At 28.7% G+C, this 21,560-nt stretch overlaps 1 protein-coding gene across 4 annotated transcripts in view; it reads left to right on the forward strand.

Annotated features, from left to right (window-relative positions):
- LOC111638988 overlaps positions 1–11,412 on the forward strand; it is an 83,689-nt gene extending 72,277 nt beyond the window's left edge. For 2 of the 4 annotated variants that reach the window (XM_023384762.1, XM_023384761.1), the window contains exon 3: positions 6,737–11,411. In XM_023384762.1, the coding sequence (XP_023240530.1) occupies positions 6,792–7,727 (936 nt within the window). In that variant the 5' untranslated portion in view covers positions 6,737–6,791 and the 3' untranslated portion in view covers positions 7,728–11,411. Of the gene's footprint in view, positions 1–6,736 lie in introns of all 4 variants that reach the window. The other 2 variants (XM_023384764.1, XM_023384765.1) reach the window with 1 other exon arrangement.
- The last annotated feature ends 10,148 nt before the right edge of the window (positions 11,413–21,560 follow it).

Here is a 21,560-nt window from a genome sequence, read left to right on the forward strand (position 1 = left end):
CGTTATTAAATTATATGGAGTGTCACCTTATCCTTCGTGGTATTTTATTATCTTTAAAAGGAAATTTATTTTTTTTTTTTGGTGAAAAAATTAAATATTTATCACGATCTTGCCAATTTTATAGATTTTTATTTAATGGGGCATATTTTTCTATAGGTTAAAACGTTAAATAAGTGCAATTTAGGTGTCGAAACGTGAAAAATTGCGCTCAAAAAACGTGATTCGCATGGACAATAACACGAAAATGTCAAAGTTTGACGTGTTTTTTTGCATTATTTATTGAATTTAGAGCATTATTTTAAATATAAGGTAATTTAATGGTCGATATTTATCGCAGTTTAACTTTTTTTTCTTTTTAATTTAAGAAACTTTGTCGAACATTTGGTATAGAATGTTATAGAATATGACAGACATCTGCAATGTGAGCACTTATAATACTTTGTTTTTCATATTTTAATGATCGACATCCGGAAATAAAAAATAATAATTAGAAAATTAATGCGATCTAATTCAATTTTATTTAAAAATATCGCTGGTTTAGCTTATATAAATATAAAATATCGTCGAAGATTTTAAGGAAAATGCCATACGCTCCATGTTAAAAATAAGTTTTAAATCTCTAATAACACACAATTAATTAATTAATTAGAATATCTTTAAATTAACTCATTTTTATTTTAAAAAAAATCTATATTTTATTAGAAATTTGAGTCGTAATTCTGTACCACTTCCGTTAAAACTGGTCGAGATTCTGAACTTAAACTTACAAATCCACAAAAAATAAATATTTTAAATAAAAATAATTAATTTATACGTATTATATCTTCTATTATATCTTATATATGTAGAGTTAAAGGTTCTTATAAAATTTGCTTTCCTGTTATGCAGTGATGCTCTGCAGTTTTGGCCCGTTAACTGATGTTTGGTATAAGGTTACTCTTCGCTAGTAACGTGTAAAATGCTTATAAAAATAAAAATTACAATTATTTTAATGATTTTAATTATTAAATATTCAGCCAAATGTTAAAATTATATAATTTTAATAGAAATTCATTATTTTGATCTTTTTAAATTAGAGTAATAAGGCTTTGCAATGAGTAGGGATGTTCATGCTCAAGGTTGTCATTTAACTCAACTTTAAAACTATAAACTATTTTGACGGTTTATTATGGATATTTGTGTAAGAATATTCTATAAATCTATTAATAATTTAAATTTTTATCGTTACTTAAATATTTTTTATGTTTTATGAAAGGTTAATTGCATAAGAAATTCGCCCACAAATTTTATAGAGGAAAATTCTAAGAATCTGCATAAATAAATCGATAATTTATGTTAATGATCAATAATACTTACCTTTAATGCAATTAAAGTTAAAAAATTTCTATTTATTCTTAATCGTTTAAAGGCATATAAATATACTTTATAAGATTTCCTATAGGAAAAATGAAAAATACTCTGAAAAAATTACAAAAATTCATCGAAAAATTAAAAAATTTTCATCAAGAATTACAAAAGAATTAATCATAAAAGTTGCAAAAAAATTCGTTAAAAAATTATAAAAGAAACACCAAAATTTGCAAAAAATTTATTTAAAAGTTGCAAGAAATTCATAAAAAAATTGTAAAAAAATTCATAAAAAAATTGTAAAAAATTCATTAAAATATTGCAAAAAATATCTAATTATTTAAAAAAATATTTAATACAAAAGTTTATTTATGTAACTTATAAAATACGTTGTTTAATTTTTATAAAAACATAAAAAAATAGGCACAGATAAGAAATTTTCTATCGATCTACCTATACTTTGTGTCCTTCAAAAGATTTTTAATAACTAGAAGGAATTTGTTGTTAATTTAATTATAATTAACAATTTATACATTCAGCTGAGTGATAGCCAATTATTGATTATTTATGACCGAGATATTAAAAAAAGAAAAAAAGAAATATTTAAATGAGTTTTCAGAGCCATTTTTTTTCCAACATGAAACGAAATTATGTACGGTTTTTTGAAACCATAAAAATTAACGACGGATATTTTACAATAAACAAGTTATCCAATGATAATTTTTAAAATTTCACACATAAAATGAGCTTCAATTAATACCTAAATTCACAATTTAAGGTTAAATGATAAGGTTAATGAAGCTTAGGTTAGGTTATGAATTGAAAATTAAGGCATTAAAGGTTATAAATTACGTTTCGTGAGTTGTTGTCGAGTGTATAAGCTTATAGTTTAATTATAAAAGCGCATCTATGGCTTAAAACTTGAAAATCTTCAAGCAAACTTCATACTAAGCATGATTAATCTTAGCCCAAAGATATAATTCTTCGTTTAGATCCATATTCGTTATTAAATTATATACATATAAAAAAAATCGAGTTACAAGTTACAAGATCAAAATTTAAATTAATTCCAAGCTTTCAATCTGATCAAAAAATCCACTTTAAATTCTAATTAACTCTCTATACACGGGTCTGGTTCGATTAATATTGTTTATTTTTAAATTGGTTAAGTTATTATCTACCTTAAATTACAGATAATTAGTTAATTTTCATTTTCTCCCTTGATTTATTAAGTTTTATATATATAATCCCACGTTTGGCATCCCAGCATCCACGCAGCATCCCTGATCGATAAGAAAGATAACCGGGATGAAGATTAGAACAAAGCATGATTTATACGCCTTAATTTTAATTCTTTTTTTTATAATTATCCTAATTTATTTTAGGTAAAAAAAATTAAGAGAAAACATAAGATTCTTTAACGAACAACGGAAGCAGTATCAATTCCCAAGTGGCCTTTCCCAGACATAAAATGTCTATTATATCTCCCACGACATAATGTGTCCAACGAGAGAAAGGTTGTTATAAATTCTTAAAAAAATACATAAAAAATTAGAGAAGAAAAAGAAAAAAAAAACCTCACTTAACTAAAGATACAAACTAAACTTTTAGTTATATTTAGGAACAAAGATTGTGGGAACAGTACAAACTTGTTTTTAATGTTAGTGGAATTTTTAAGATAAGCACTCTGACCATCTAACGATGTCGTTAGAGGTACAAAGACATCTATTTTAAACCAATTGAATTCGTATAACTAGATTGCAGTTTATATGCAACATACAGGTTACTTACTAGAGGTTATATGTTCTGCGTCACTGCTCAGAACTGTCACGATTTAATGACACGAAATAATTTTTAAAGTCATGCAATAATGAACGGAATCGCTTTAAAAAAATAAAAAAAAAGGTACTCTACCCCCTTTAACGTAACGAAAAGAAATTCTTTACACCTTTATTTTTCGGCGTGCTCTACCCCCTTTAACGTAACGAAAAAATGCCTTAGCATATTTATTTTTGTATGTACTCTATCCCCCTTTAACGTAATACTTTGCACCCTTATTTTTGCGCCAGGAAAGTTTTAAAAATAATGTTTTAAAAAAAAAAATCGTATAATCGGGGTGGGGCAAGCGAGTCGAGCTGGTTGGACTACATTCCATATTGGTATTGATGAGAAGCGGTCTAGTTCATATTGATATTTTTGGAAGTAGATACGTTGGGTGTCGGCCGACCCCGGGACTTTTACTTTGTTAAACTCGTTTTCTAGCGATTCCACGTCGTTTTTAATTGATGATACACGTTGATGAAGACGATAGATTGATGATTTTTTTACTTATTCCGTTACGCCCCCACCGCTCGATGTAAATATTTATCTAGATTATTACGAAATGGCCTTTTTTTTTCCTCCGCCGTTTTTTCCACTCCCCCCCGCCAAAATGACTTTTTTTCTACTCAATTTTGTATTCCTAGGGTGAAGATTCATCTCTGTTTATTATTGTATATATAAAAATTGATGATTAAGTATTAAATTATTGATGGTCTGACAGTTAAAATTGATGAAAATGATAATTAAAAGTAATGAAGAAGAAAAAAAAATGGAGGAGAAGAAGAAGAAGGGAGAAGAAGAAAATGAATTTTAATCAAGCTTTAACTAGAATTATATTAAAAAAAAAAAAAAAATGGGTGTAAAAATGGATGAGTAACAAAAGATTTGGAGACAAAATGGCTTTTGTAAGGAAACCAATTAAAAATTGTAGACAATAAGCCAACGAAAAAAAAAGAAAATGGCAGGAGATTTTCAAAACAAAATTGAGTAAAGTGACTCAGACTGATTGCGTGATGAACCCGTGAGTTTGTCCGATAAGTACTTAAAGTCAGACATTAATTTGTGTGGGAACCAATGCCTTGCTTCCGTTTGGCACGTTTTTTTTCCAGGTTTTCTAGCTTTTTTTTTCGTCTTCCATGGCGCTAAACTGTCATTTGGGTGGTGCTGTGAAATTCCATAAGGACATTTTCCCATCCCTTTCTTTACTAAACCAAAAGGGCAGTGAACAGATTTGATCAACAATGATACCGATTGGTGATTGTCTATCATGTCTTCTTTCTTAATAAGGCCTATTCAATTGTTAATCATTGACAAGTGAATATGATCACGACCGCTCTCGACACATATCATAACGCTTATTATAAGGATTATTTTCTTTTGTTTAATTCTCTTTTCTAGTTTTATATAATATTGAAGGATAATTATCATTATTTGTTATTATTTTTTCCCCTCTCTTTTTGTATACGTGATTGATGTAAATAAAGATAAATAAACGGTCAAATTAGTAGTTTGTCGTCTATACACCAGATGGCGACAAAGCGCAACGTCTTTTTAAGTGTTGTCAGGCGAATAAAAATAAAAATAATTTCGAATTTTTTAACGTTGCCAGGCAAAAAAATAATAAAAAAAATAAAAAAGAAATTCTTTAAATTTTAGAAAAGCATAGAAAATTGTTGTCCGGTGAGTCACGTGTAATTTTATTTCCCAAGGGAAGAGTAAGATGGAATGATTTTCACCTGCCATTATATTTGCCATCTGTCTCCCTATAAATCTAACAAAGCCNTAAAAATTGGAAAAGAATTGTATTTTTATTAATTTTATAGGGATTTTTCTGATTTTTTTCTTCTAAAAATTGGAAAAGAATTGGGCTTTTATTAATTTTTACAGAGCTTTTTCTTCTTTTTTCTCTTCTAAAAATCACAAAAATTAGATCTTTATTCGTTTTTAAACAAGGTTATTTTCATTTAGTTAAAGCAGACGGTCGATTTTTTGGAAAGTAAATTTTTTTCCATTTTATTTAGTTCCACTTTCTCACGATTCTATAGGTGATAATTTTATTTTTCTACTCTTATCATAGAACAATGGAAATGGTTTTTATAGAAATTATCTAATAAACTTTACACAATTCTGGGTTGGTAGAAAAGGAGAGGCAGAGAGAAAGAGGAGTAGAAAAAAAAAAATTAAAAAAAATTTCATAGAGGTGTCCATTTTCTGAAATGGGGATAACAAAGACTTTCCTCCAAACCAATTTCCAGCGACCCATTATTAATACACTATTATGTGAGTCATTGCATTGCTGTTTCCAGTCATATTATTATGCTAATTAGAAAAAAGGGGAAAGCTGGTTTGGGGGTCGTTCGGGGGACTCGCCCAAATTCCTCGATGTCTACTCCGATCTCTTTCAAACAAAATCGAAAAATTGGCATTTTCATCCCCACAAAACTTTCGGTTTTATACCATGCTTATGCTGCTTTCTATGATAAAAACCGGGCTTAATTTAACGTTAAAATGTTCTCACGTTTACCCATTTTGTAGACAAATAAATAAGTTTGTAATTCCTCGAGAATCGTCTTTAAGATAATCTACGCTTTGGGAAATTTTATTGTTGGATTCTGTCTTACGAACGAGTTTAAAAAAAATGGATTTTTTAATATTTTTAATATGTATAAAATAATTTAAATTCTGCGTTATTTATGTATTAAAATATATTATATAGTCGGATAAATGATATTTATGTATAAATCTTAAGAAAATCGTGACGTTGGGATCTCAGGCTCAATGATAAAACAACAAACAATGCCATTAAAAAAAAAGTAAGAGAAAAAGGCTGTAGATGTGAGTATAAAGGCAAGTTTCTCATAGATTAGCCTCGTTTGTTTGTTATAGTAGCAAAGTTTTTGATCACTAGACTAATATTATTAGTAGTACTCATCTTAGATCTTCATTGCCTTAGGCATGGCCAATGAATGAATTCGCTGTCAAGCAAGGACAAGAAGTAGTGAGGTAATAAAGTGTTAGTCTGACAGTACTTGACTACTCTAGAGTGATTCACAACGTCTTAGAGATACAGATAACACTGTTGGTAGCAATGCACCCCCTACAAGGCATACATGTAGGTATGTATCAAAGAAATGGGGGGAAGAATGGTGACGACGATTCGTGTTAACTTTGCGACTTAGTCTCGTTTATATAGATAGACAACCCACTTAAAATGTGTGATTAATAAATTGAATGACTTAAATTCTGATTGACAGGTTAAGACAGATTCTAATCGACAAGTTTTTTTGGTATTTATTTTTAATCTGAAGATATCACAAAGATCATCCAACTTATTTTATTTACATGATTATAGCTTTAATTGTTGTTATATATTATTATTATTTTTTATGAAAGAAAATATATTTATATACACGTAGAGACGTGTTTTTTTTTTTTTTACTGTTTTATCGGTTATATTATTGAGCGAACGAGATAAATGTTATTGATTTAAGATAAAGTTAACGAAAAGTTGATGAATTTTAAGACGAAATAATATATTTATTATATTATTTTATGTATATTTTAATAGGTGAACCCCATCAACTAAATGCCTCATCGCTTAGTGACGAGGTACACCGATCATTATGACCTCATCTGCTGACAATAAACCATGTGCCTTTAAACTAAGTACAATTTGCGACAAACTTAAAAAACAGGAAGACGAAATGGTAACGAGCGACGATTACGATACTCAAGATGATACGGAATATACCATTAATGGTACTTTAACCATCGACGATCAAAAAGATAAAATGGACGAATATAGTGATTCGAATTCCGATCATTGCAAAGAAAAATTGAACTGTTCCCCTTCGTACGAGCATCAAAAATACCCGGTTAAAAATAAAAGAAAAAACTTTCAACCCAGAAATATTGTATATCAATGCCAAGATAGCGATGGAGAGAACGAATTATTGATAGACTATTACGAGGATGATAAACCACCATCGAGCCCAGAATCCGTGGCATCGATCGAGAGCCCTGCTAGAGTTCAAACTGCTCCGGTGGGCATTCAGGGATTTAAATCGTCTTTAGGTGATCAGCCCTTAGATTTAAGTGAAGGGCAATACGCTAATCCTAATCTACCAGTCGATTTGACATGGAGGAGAGACAGCGAAACGGATCAGGAGGGTGCTGCTATGGATTTATCAACTAATCTACGCGAGTCTACCAGCCCCAATAAAACTGTTCGAGAAGTGCCAGATGCTTCTATGATGAAGGATTATGCAGAAACAACGATGAAGGAATTGTTAGGAATGTACGGCTTAAACGACGTCGTGGAATCCATAACGAAGAACGTACCATTGCAGAATTTCTCATCAGGTAAGATGCCACAATTTTACGCCCATTTCTTTTATTTAAAAAAAAATCATTTTACACGTCACGTATTATTAATTATACTTAAAAAACACAAACAGAATGCTAAAATATCTAATTATATTTACGATTTTAATCTTAAACCAAGGTGTTTTTTGAAACGGTTTCCTAAACAACATGCCTCATTATTTCCCATCATTTAATTGCTTAATATAATATTTTTAGATGTTAAATAACGATATCGTGGTAAATGTTCTCACTATGGAACCAGGATTTCTAGAAAACTAATTAAGTATTTATTTTAAACTCGTAATTTCAACTCGATACAGACCTTAATCTATGTTATATTTCGGTAAAAACAAGGCAATCCATATCTCTCTAACATCTTGGCCAACTTACTTCACCCTATTGTATTTTAGGGACCTTGAAATACTTGAGTTTATTGGTAGTGTTTGTTATCTTTTCAGATCTAAAAAACCATTAAAGACATTAAATTTGCCATATTAGTGTTTCCTGTCAGGAACGTCATACATGACCTACATCGAGGTGTGTCGAACGCATTTATGTTCTCTCCCCTCCTTTTGATTTTTAATTTCCAAAAAAAAAAAAATATATATTATAAATATATTTAATCTAGCGTGAGATATATAAATGAATAATTTCTGGAATTTAATTTTAAAAGCATCGAACTCTAAATTAATTATGAAAGTCAGTAAAAATAGATTTTAAAGAATGATTTTCGTGCAGTTGAAAGGAGAGATGCTGAGATATTTTTCCCTTCTTATTTTCGTATTTTCGAAATGAAAAGCGTACAAAAGCGTACAAAATCGTAAACTAGATTAAATAAGAAATATTCTTCTAAATGAATTCTTCTCCATATTTTATTTTCTTGTAGAATTCTGTGACGAATTTCAAATGGATTACTTAGATTCTTTTTCCCCCCTCTCTCTCACTCTCCTCCCTCTCTCCATCTTCCTCTCTGTCTATAACTAGATTTTTGTTTTAAAATAAATTAAACTGAGAATAAATTCCACTTTTCTCTTTATTTTTGAATATATTTTCTAACATTTTGTAAAGATTTCGAAACAATATTCAGTAAGCTTGGTTTAATAGACAGCAATTTTCAAGCCGTTCAAGCTGATGATTAACGCATTAGCATTTGCGGTTTCTACGAAATTCATGCTAAAATAACCTCCCAAATAACTTATTTTATAAGAAAATTAGACGTTACGACGTCGTAATTTATATATACAAGCTAAATTTAATTTTAAATCGTTTAGTTGGCGCCATATTTAAAGACACGTCACTCCCATTTACACCATAGAGTTACACCCTTAATTAAAACGCGTTCTCTTGTAATTTTAATTGAAATTTTTAAGATTTTTTAACGAAAATATATAGAAAAGTATCCGATTTATTCAAAATTAAAGTTAAAAACACAGTTTCTTTTTTATTTTTTGCGTGTGTAGCAGCGGTTATTGAAGTTTGATATATGATACAAAGTAACGTAACCACGTTACGAGGGAATGAAACAAAAATGTAATTCGTAGCTTAGAATTAACTACAGATATCAAGGTATCATCCACAAACGTAATATTCCTCCAAGGTATTCATAAACTACAATAATTACTGACCATTCTCCGGGACTACTCTTAAGTACGCTTTTGATATGTGGTTGGTTCTCGACTATCGATAATTGCTCCTGCTTTATAATATACTGTGCCTTGTAACAAGTTCTAATAAATTTTTTTACCTCTCATTATTTTCTTCCCTTCTCGAGTATCCTGGGGCGTTGGTATGTAGGACAAATTATTCCGTAACCCACATAGTTCTTGAAAGAATTATCATTTTAATGTGGATGATAATATGCTGCCTACAGGGGTTTATTTTCTGTTTATCATCTACATGGAATGTAATGAAATTGGCGAATTTTAGTGGTACCGAACACCTTCGGAGTTACGTATACATAGCTCGAAACGGGGATGATTAGTTTCTGTATGATGATAAAGATACTTTCTTTGTAAGTTGCTGTTGTAATTAGTTACAAAAATTAAAATTCTGATGGGTTTTAGTGGTGCCAAGCAACTTCAGAACTGATTTTAAATGTATTTTAAGATTAGTTTCGAGATGAAAGGGTGAAGATCTGTAAGAGACTTTAAGTTGCAATATAATTAACATCAAAATTTATAGTTTCAATACATTTTAAAGCATTGCTTTGCTTACAAAAAAGATTTTTTTAATCATTATTTATTGAAGATTAGCTTAAAGATGATAGAATGAAGATCTGTAAGAGGTTTCTTTAGTAAGTTGCAAGCATAATTAGTGTCAAAAATTAAAATTCTAGTTAATTTTAATGTCATCGAGCAGTTTTAGAGCTACTTTTAAGACGTATTTGCTTAAAAGAAAGTTTTTTTTTTTTAATGAAGACTACTCACGAGGTAATGATATATTAAAAGAGTGAAGCTCTGCCTTGTTTTCTAAGTTACAGATAGCGACGAAAAATTAAAATTGGAGATTTTAATTATGTCAAACGGCTTTAGAACCACCTTTAAATCTCCAAATCTAATGATTTCTTATTGACGATTAATGTCAGGACGATGATACGACGATAGGATAAAGAGCCATAAGACGTTTTCTTTATAAGTTACAGGCATAATTAATGTCAAAAATTAGTTTCGATGACAAAAACAAAGACGGAATTTAAAGAATCTAAATTAGAGTTACTATCTTTGAGACTTGTTTATAAAAAAAATAAATTCTAAGCAACACTATAACGTTGCCTCTGTTCTAAAAGTTAATTTTAAAGGTTCTATTTGTAAAACTTCTTAGATTCACAATTTCCTATTTCGGGTCAGGGTATTTTTTGACACGTTTTAAGGCACAGAAAATGGCCAAAAAAAAAAAAGAAAGAAAACACCCCGGAACTCGAAACGTCTGAGAGCTCTCTTCATAATTTAATTACAATTAAACGTGGGGAGAATATACATAAAATTTTGTATTCGATTTATAAAACCATTAATCGATTTTTTTATTAAAAAAATAATACAGATGTCTAAGAATAAAGTCATTGCACCTTAAAATAGCTGCTCTAAATCTTTGCAGAGAGAGAGAGAGAGAGAGAACAGTTCAGTCTCTCTCTCTCCTCTAGGGATGCACAGTCTGCTACACAAAATCATAATTATAGTTTTCAGACAAATAATTCATATCTCGGCATTTTGTACCCTCTGATTTTATTCTCCAACCTGTTTTCAACACAAGATTCACGTTAAATAATAGTACATTTAGCTACAGATCTACTACATTGCACAAAGTCCTATCTAATAGGTTTTGCCAGGAATAAAATGACAGATAATTGGATAGAGATCATTTCGACTAGATAAAACTTATTCTTCACTTAAATTGATCTCAATTTTCATCAAGAACAAAAGAAAAAATGTATATATATATATATAGTATTTTACTCGAAATTTTAAATGAATCTAAAGGTGATGTTTCAAATTGATCTTTAAGATAATTCCACACGAAATTAACTCTTTGCTTTATTGAAATATCTCGTAATGATAATGTTAATGTCCATTGTTTCCATTATTAATGCGTATATAAACGTTGAACTTAGTCAAAAATTGATGCGGAACGATTAAATTAATGCTAAAATTTAACAATGGTTACTGTTGATATTTTAATTTCCACTTAGAGAAGATGGAGAGCGAATGGATTCGATGAGACGGGATTATTTTAGGTATTTTATGGTAAATTTTATGAGGACCATATCCAGATTTTTATGCTAGAATTATTTAAATCTTTTTTTAAAACTAATTTTTTATACCAGAATTTTTTAAAAATAATTTTTATTCCGTTAAATCTAACTTTTAACTCGTCTTTATAATATAAAATTCAAAATTTTTATACCAAGTTTTACTCCAAAAATGTAAATTTTTTTAATTAATTGTATTTTTGTCGAGATAATCTCAATTTTTTATATCAAATTTTATATAAAAATGCCCAATTTTTCTAACTAAATTTACACAAAAAGCCCAATTTCTATAGCAAATTTTACATTTAAAATGCACACTTTTTCTAGCGAGTTTTACGTAAAAATGCCCAATTTTTCTAGCTAAATTTTCACACAAAAAAGCCTAGTTTCTGCAGCAAATTTTACATAAAAAGCCCAATTTTTTCCAACGAAATTTTACACAGATACGCCCAATTTTTCTAGCAAATTTTACACAAAAAAAGGTCCAATTTTTGCTACCAAGCTTTTGCAAATTTTAGACCAAAAACTCAGAAAAAATTCTCTAACAATTTTTATATCAATAAAAACAATTTAGTTTTTTTAATAATTTGAATAGAACGAGGAAAACTCTCACAATTTAAAATCCTATTTCATTACTGAATGCTATCATTTAAATCTTATAGAAGGCATTCATTAGCCCATTTCAAGGATGAATTAAAAATTATTCTGGTGCGAAAACGGAATTAATTTCGATCAGACAAACAAACGGACTATTATATAAATGTCACCATTTATTCGATTTTTATTTAAATAAAATATATTTTTTAAGTCACGAATTACTTTATAAAAGTAGTTCAAAGTAATATTTCTTTTCCCCCTAATTAAACAATGGAATATAATTAATTTAAAAATCTCCTATGGAGTGTCACCTTATCCTTCGTGGTATTTTATTATCTTTAAAAGGAAATTTATTTTTTTTTTTTGGTGAAAAAATTAAATATTTATCACGATCTTGCCAATTTTATAGATTTTTATTTAATGGGGCATATTTTTCTATAGGTTAAAACGTTAAATAAGTGCAATTTAGGTGTCGAAACGTGAAAAATTGCGCTCAAAAAACGTGATTCGCATGGACAATAACACGAAAATGTCAAAGTTTGACGTGTTTTTTTGCATTATTTATTGAATTTAGAGCATTATTTTAAATATAAGGTAATTTAATGGTCGATATTTATCGCAGTTTAACTTTTTTTTCTTTTTAATTTAAGAAACTTTGTCGAACATTTGGTATAGAATGTTATAGAATATGACAGACATCTGCAATGTGAGCACTTATAATACTTTGTTTTTCATATTTTAATGATCGACATCCGGAAATAAAAAATAATAATTCTTTAACAATAGGTTTATAATAATATTTCATATTCAAACACATACACATGTATATATTTTAAAATAATATCTAATCTTTGTCCTTCATTATATCGTATTATAGAAATCTATCAAATTAATGAGCTAAACAATTTCGAATGAAGGGGGAAAAAATGATTATTTTTTTAAGTTAAAAAATTCGAAAATATTACATAACAATAGGCAAAGCCTCGCCTATTTCCTGCAGTTAAACAATGATTCTACAACTTAAAATATTTCTGTCAATCCCTTGTAGTGGCAAAGTGTATTTAACTTAAGATTTACTACCGAAGATAACTATACCAGTTCTTGATATATATACATATTTTTATTTTATTTATTATTATTATTATTATTATTTTTTGTTTTATATATTTCTCTCTCTTGACATGGGAAAGCTTCGATATCAAGCAGAAGTAGGCGGGTCAAGAGCTGCCACCAAATAAAGGGAACGATAATAAGACTATGTTGTGCTTGCGTGTCTACCAATTTTATTCCAGTTGTGGGTGAGACAAGAAAAACTGGTTATTTTGAATGACTTGAGATACAAAGTTGTTGTAATGGAGTGAGGTCCATACGGGAGGAATGGAAAAAATTTGACAAATTATACCCCAAAAAATTATACACATATATATATATCTCGTTAAGAGATTTATGTACTGATGTACTGTATCAATTCTATGCTTTAGAATGGTTTTATTAATGAATAAAATCGATTCATCTGTTGAAGACTTCTGCATGGAAGCGAATTCGGATGCGCTCTTAAAATTTCGAGTTTTTCCTTGTAAAAAAAAATGTATAAAAAATAGCCTTAAATTTGATTTATTTTTATAAAATTTGATTTATATTTCGAATTTAATTTGAAAATAAAATAATTTTTCGGTTTATTAGCGTTTAATTTGCAAAGAAATCATCTTTTTGTAGATGTTTGTAGTCGTTTTCTGATAAACGAATTATGTTTATAAATTAAAAATAATAACTACGATGATTTTATTAATAAATTAATGAAGTTTTACTCGATTATTTTGCAAAAGTAACACTTTAAATACGAAGAAATTTTGTTAAGTTGAGGATATTTGGGCGCTTAAACATTATATAACGCATACGCTTTCGATTTTAATTATTACATTGTAAGAAACGTAATAAAACTATTATTATTTTCTTTTAAAACAAAAATTCATAAATAAATCTTTAATTTTAACATAATCCCATCTTTAAATTTCAAAAATTTAGTACGGAATTGAGCAATTTCGAAGCAACTATTAACCATTTTCTTATAAACAGATTATATTAAACACATGAAAAATAAATAAATAAATTCAAATTAATACGTTTACATTATCAAGATTTGTTGATTGGATATATTTATATTGCGTCATTTACTTATTATTGTATAAGGACAATAAGTTTTTAATTATCCGTGCAACTACTACTACTACTACAAAACAAAGAAGTTCTATCGGTAAGTTAAAGTTATTTTTCGAATAAATTTAATTTAATATCGAAAAAGAAAGAGGTTAAAACAAAAAAATATGAAAAAAATCGATATAAATAACATAGAAAAACACGAAAATATTCAGATAAAAAGCGATTCGATGAGAAAAATCTGATTTGATTAATCAAACAAGACGTCAGATTCTGTAGCTTGTGTCACAAGTAAACAGATAATAAAAATTTATTTATTCTGTCCCATTGTATGAAATTCATCGTAGCGAAATTTAGAAAAATCTTCTTAATATTCTATGAAGCACATAAATATTGTTTTGAGTTAACAAACTGAAACATATTCAACGATGCGAAATTAAAAACCCAACCCATTTTAATTGTTACAATATGCTGATGTTGTCGATACTGGCAAGTATATTGACCCCTGTGATTTATCTGAATCTTAATTTTTTTTTCTCTCTTTCTCTCTCTCTCTATTGTCAAGGCGGGTGAGTGATTTTAAATTTCTAATTATCATTTATTTTATTTATTTTTAATATAAATTTAAGCGAAAATTCGTTGGAAATTCTGGTATATCGGTACGTAAAGAAGTCGTGATCACGAACCAGTTTTATTCACGTTTGAATCATGATTGAATAGTACCCGATATCCCTCCCTTAGAAAAACTACTGGGAGGTGAAAAAGGAAAGAAAAAATAAAAAAAAAACCTTAGAATAAATTACTCAAACAACGTGACTCTATGATAACCTTGTTCGTAAACAGCTCTTAGTATGCGAAAACGGTTTATTAAATGATAACTGAATGGCAAATTAAGGTGTTTTTTTTTTAATGTTTAACAAATAATTTTAGTCATATATTTTAATATAGAGCAGAAATTTTGATATATTAATAATATTTTCTATTATTTATAAAATAAGAAAACTATTTTCTACTCTAATTGTGACGTAAGAAAACTAATTCCGAACGTCGAGAATTAATATTAAATGGTGTCTTTTTTTACTTTTTTTTTAAAGCACGAACTGCATTAAATAATTAGAATATTCATTGAATATCCTAGTCTAGATCATTGTTTTCTTTGCTGTAGATATATCGGAGATTGTTTTGATCTATTTATTTCAGTAGTTATGCCAGATTGTGACCCAGTTCTCTTGTAAGAATGCCCTTTTACGTATCTTCACTCTTGACCCTGACACGAAAAATATTCCAAGGTCATCTGACAATTTGACAGAGGTTCATCTTGACAAACCGAGTTCGATGTCATTATCCCAACGTTTTGATTATCAAGATGTCAAACGAATTTCTTCTTTCCACATAAAAAATTATATATATATATTTTCTGGGTCATTAATTATGCAATTAAAATACCTTAACATTGTAAAAAAAATAATTAAAAATGAAATTTTATAAAAATTTAATTTACTTCTTTTTTTTCCTTTGTTTCTTGTTTATTAAATTTAAATTCTTTTTTGTTTTTTATGTAAATTTAGTTTTGTATTCAATTATAAACACGTTGATTCTTTTTGTTCCGACGATTTTAATAACTTCTATAGTTAATGAAGTGAAATTATTAAATGTTTTTAATGCAGATTTAAAATAATATTGTGATTTTTGTATGGTTTGATAATTGGGTTGATTTATTTTAGGGAAAACGTGGCCCTAAAATAGGGGAATCCGTGAATATTGTTGCGGAATATATTAGACGAGAGAGTGTGGTAGTAAGGTAAATGGCATTGTGCAGAGGTATTCTACGAAAGGAGCGATCAGAAAGGTCAGCAGTTGGTTGGTAGTGGGGTCAAACGCCGCCTCGAATGGCACCCCTTGCAAAATACCCTCCCAAGAACAATCTTCTCTTATAAGGATACAAATTCGTGTGCCATTATTTCTCTGTGTTTATACCACGGTGGTTTTACATCGCACGCTTCACTGACGGCGTTTAATAGCCAAGTTAATTAAAGAGAATACTTGCCTGACTGCTATGTTGGTTGACATCTCAGATGAATGACAAAAACCAGAAGTTAAGGGAAAAACAATGGGATGCAAAGGAAACAAACTCACTAGGGTCGGTGACTGGACACCTTGATTGCGTGCTGAGAACGGTATGGGAAATGTCGCGTGCATCTTCTGGTCCCATCTTAACAATGACCCGTTCCCATAGTCTCATTTAACATTGTTTTCGAACGATTGGATCATTTCGTAAGAATTCTTACTTGCGCCGACTGACTTCTGAGTTTAGATGGAGTGGTTTCTATACTTAATTAACAAGAGGACAATTATCTGTTGTATATTCGGGTGAATGGACAGAAGTTTTATGGTGGCGAAGTGGAGTGGTAACGCCCCCTGATTAGTTCCCTTTTGTTTTCGTGGAGTTTGTCGCTTGGTGGATCTTTCCGAGCCCGCATTTTCCTTAGACCTGGAGATGGCGAGGTACGTAAATAATGTATTAAAACTATTTAAATTAATGGTTGACGGACAAGAGGATCGACGATTTCTTTCTAGAACAACTCTAGATCACAACTAGTCGGGAATTTATCTCTTATGTTTGGTGAGGTTTTATGTCTGAGATTCTTTTTACTGCTATTCTATCTCGCTGAAGTTTGATGTTAAAGCTTTGGAGTATGGCTGTAATGAGGGATAACGACAACTTTTACTGCCCATGATATGTGGAATCTTGATGAGTATACCTCCCCTTGCGATGAAAAAGTCAGTTTTTACTGTACGACTTAGTGACCACACCTAACTGTTTTTTGGCTAGGGGCGAGACACACTCAATTCTACGGATGCAACCGATGCAAAGTAAGTAATTTTAGATATATATATATATTTCTATTGGCCAAATTTTAGTGCCAAAGGTGAGCGTTAAACCAAGCGAATACTCCGACTAGATTAATGATCCGGTGTTGGCATCCGTCTACAACACTATTTGGCACGAATCAACCCTAAAATTCCTGATATGGACAGGGGTTATCGTTAAGATTTTAATATCTATCTCTTGCCACAGCGTATAAAAATCGTATAAGCCTATAATTTAATAATAGAGATGATGTGGAAGATAGCGGATCACACCATATACCAAAGGATTCTATCCACGCGCTATCCATGCACTATCTGCCAGGCGTACTAAAATGCTTCAACCTCTATCACAATCGTCTTCACAGTAAGAAGTCAAGGAGAAAAACACTTCAAATGTAAAGAAAAACCGTTAAGATCCTATCTATAATCGAGATATTAACAGTTTTAAGTGTAGAAAATATCGCGCTCTTTAGAAGCCATGCTGATAAAAAAGGGGGTAAAGAAAAAAAATATATATATATATAACTTATCACCTTGGTAGAAGTACAAAGCGCAACCTTAATGTAACAAAAATGAACTTTTTACCACAATTTCCCTAGATTTTTTTTCAAGATATTAACTTAGAGGAGTAAATTGAGATATCATTACCCTTTCCTACGCTGAAAATAATGTCTAGAAAGATGCAGGAAAATTGCTAGTTAAGAAGTTCACTTCCCCATTCTTTTTCCAAAAAAAACTCTTCNTAAAGCAAAGCTAATTCTCAAATAATCTCTTACGTAATGAATCTAAATGTTATATTTTTTATAAAATATACGTTTTAAATTATTTATTTTTTAAAATTTTTATTAAAATTGATAAATATTTCGCCCGAAAAAACTCGTTTAAACTCGAAAACTGACAGTCGTAAGCTGCATCGAATCCCATTTTTAGAACTTAAATCTATGATTTATCAGCTAATTATTTAGTTTTAATTAAGTTATTTTTTTTACGAAAATACAATTAAAGGTTTTTACATTTTATTGTATTTTTTTTTTAGAAAGGTCATAAAATAATTTATATAATTACAAATTCTTCTCTAAACTATAACCCATCGCTATCAATTTCTACTTGGAAAAGTTATGAAACTTTTTCATTACAATTTACCTATCGAATCAAAATTCCATCTAAAGTGCCATTAAATACAAAATAATCTTTTCTTTTTTATTTATTTATTTTTTTAAAAGAAAGAGCATGGAAACAATTTAAAAAAAAATTAAAATTTAATGAACTTGGCACATCCAATTTGTAGCAACTATCAAAGTGATACTATTCCCAATCAATTTAAGTAATTGGTTGCTACAAATTCACTGCTCTAACTCCATTAAATTTTAATTTTGTTTCTCCCTTTTTTTTCTTTTTAATTCTTTTCCTTTGAAAACAATTCAAAATTTAGAAAATTCGTTATTTTATATAATCATAATGAGAATTTTATGTTTGTCGTGTCTAAATTTATGGATTTCTGCAGCTTTCATTTACGTTTCTACATTTTTCTTGCTGTTTTTTTTAAGGTAAAATGGCGGGTTTAAGGATTTTTTTTTATGTCTTACTTTATGGTTTCGTATATTTCTTTATAATTTCCATAGCTTTGAGGTTTCGCATAATTTTTTTTTTTTAATTTTCATAATTTTTCGTACTTCTTTATGGTTTTCAAGGTTTGTACTTGATAAAATACGTTGCGGTTTTCATAGTTTTTAAGACTCCACACAATTTTTTGCGACATTTTTAATGGTTTCGAAGTCAGTGGTGCATTATCCAATAAACAAAAAGGGCAATTAACTGGGGTCCCCGCCAGCAGAAGGCCCCAAACCAATCTTATATAGAAAAATGTCTGAACTCGACAGTACGTAGGGCCGTCTAATTCAAATTTGCCTGGGCTCCACGAAGTTGTAACGCTTCACTATTTATTATAATTAAATTTGAAATGATTTTCGTACTAATTAAGGCATTTAAACCCGTAAAATTGCCACAATTTATCACATAAACGATACAGTTTTCGTACATCTAGGAGGCTAAACAATGAATTAATAATTTAAAAAATAAATATTTTATAATCTTAAAAGTATTTCGAGACATTGTAACTCTTGTAGAAATAATTATATTTATTTTTATTCGATCATTTATAATTCATTTATGCATTTGATACGCTTGACCAATATATTTTATCTTTTTATCTAAATCTTTCTTTTATTTTTTAAAATTAATTATACATTATAAAGACGACTTTCATGCATTTTTTGAAAGTTTTATTAGTCTCTAATCATTCTCCTATTCGCAATTAACAAAGGAAATGATCGTAATTATAAAGTATAACAATAATAAATTGAATTTTAAATTATTTTACTGTTGTAGAGGTGAATACATGCATACGTTATTACGTATATACATACATACACACACATATATATATATATATATGTAAATTTTTTAATATCTTTCCTGTTAATTTAAAACACTGAATAAATAATTATAGAAGAATTTTACAGCTGAATAATTATACAATCGTTTGATATAAACTATAAACAAGCTACAAAACATAGACAATGTTTAGAGCTATGGTCCGATAAACACGTGATGTATAGATGACATATGGGATAAATTTGTAATGATAATGTTTTAGTGACACGGATATTTTATTAAATTTATGTTAAATGACACTTTACAATGGAGGAAAAATAGATTTTTGCGTGTTTAAATGCATATAAATTGCTATTTTTTTCTATAACGTTATATAATTTTATTTTTGATGTATAACCAAGGCAGAACTGGGGATTTTTCCCTATCCAGAGAAAACTTATGGATCCTTAGTGGTTCCTACTCCTATAAATTAATGTTAGTTTTATTTTTTGTTGGTAAGAATATTTTATTTATTCCCAAAAACACTAAATAGTAAAAGGGATCTCCTCTAAAGGTTCTAGAATAAAGGTACTAATTTTAGGGCCCCCCAGCTCTTGAGGCCCCGTGTATAACTAATTAAAAATCTGTTCATTGTTTGTATTATTATCAAAATAATCTTTTTTGAAAGATTTATATATCAAGGAAATAAAAATACGGGTTTTTCCTCCTATATTCTTTCAAGGGTATTTAAATCTGTTAGTTGACATTTCTTCCTGATTTAAACAAGTCGAAACCTTAAAAAAAATTGTTTATGTATTTACTCGAAATCTAAATCTGACACGAAATTAATAATTTAACTACAAATGCAGTGAAATTATAATTAATTTTGATTATTTTCCAAATTATTTCTGGTTTTATCCGCAACTCTTTGTGTTTGTTTATCAATAATACGAGTTATTTATTTACTTTTGTAATTTATTCTAGCATAAAATATGCGCTTATTAATGTGATAAAATAAATTCAATTTTAGACTAACTCGTTAATAATTAAATTATGCGTGAAATTATTAAAATAATAATTTTATGTCCTTCAGATTTTTGCAATTGAGAAAATGGGAAAGTACCATTTAGTTATGCGCTGGAATATTTTAAAAGATTTAAAATTATTGAATTAATTTTTTATTTTTTTTCTGATGAAAATACTATTTTAATGCAGTGAAACCTCTGAAGACGGACACCGACGAAAATGTAAATAAATGGTCGTTGTTTGAAGGTTAATTTGTATTCATTTTTGTTTAAAAGAACGTTACTGAAAAAATAACCGATGTTTAGAATTGGCCGTTATTGAGGGTGGCCATCATTAGAGGTTCTACTGTATTTAAATAAAAGGAAAACAAAAAATTAGGAAGATTTTTACTTAGAAAATATATAAATTATCTCCTAGAACTACCGCAATTATTTTTAATTTACCAATTCATTTTTAATGGGCGATCATTTTAGTACTCGGAATTATTTAAAACATTTACCAAAAATAAAACTTTTGAACTTTAAACTACACAATTTAAAATTTTTAATCCTTATTTTTTTTTTCTAAAGAAAAAGCGCTGATTTAAAGCAATTCCACATATTTCTTCTACTTTGTAACTAAAAATAAATAACAAAAAAGAAAAAAATTCTTTATATTTTTAAAAATTTTTATTTTTTCTTCTTGTTCTTCCTTCAAATGCGACAAACGAACGTACTGTACGTTCTATTTTTATTTATAAAAATAAGTCCGTTTCCTTTAAAGAATTAACTCGTTTTATTATAAAACTTTGTACTCTTGCCAATTTTCAGATTCAAAAAATTTCTCTTGACTCTAAAAATTGCAAACAAGAGGATTCATCTCATTACTTCTCAGCCTACAAATTATCTTATTATCATTTACTATAAAAGCAATTTCTGGTAATGAACGTAACGTTTATGGGGTGAACGAACTGGCAACTGACCAATAGAAAAACTCGATCAAAATGTAATTAAACTCGATACCTCCCCCCTAAAAAAATTACATAAATAAATGTATTTAAATATACTTTTATATACTTTTAAATGACAGAATGTTGATTAGATTCGGGGGGAGGACTAAAATAAAATATAAAAAAAAGAAGGGATTAAATATGAATAAATTTAATTATTATTTTTACAACATTTTCTTATGATTTTTTGGGAGTTTGTTTGATAAAGTGGGTTTTTTTTCGACGTTGTGTTAAGATTGATCACCTGCTTGATCAATTTTTTTCCATAAT

The sequence above is a fragment of the Centruroides sculpturatus genome, unplaced genomic scaffold, assembly GCF_000671375.1.
Source record: "Centruroides sculpturatus isolate CEXI.00-Female unplaced genomic scaffold, Cexi_2.0 scaffold1314, whole genome shotgun sequence".
NCBI classification, from domain to species: Eukaryota; Metazoa; Arthropoda; class Arachnida; order Scorpiones; family Buthidae; genus Centruroides; species Centruroides sculpturatus.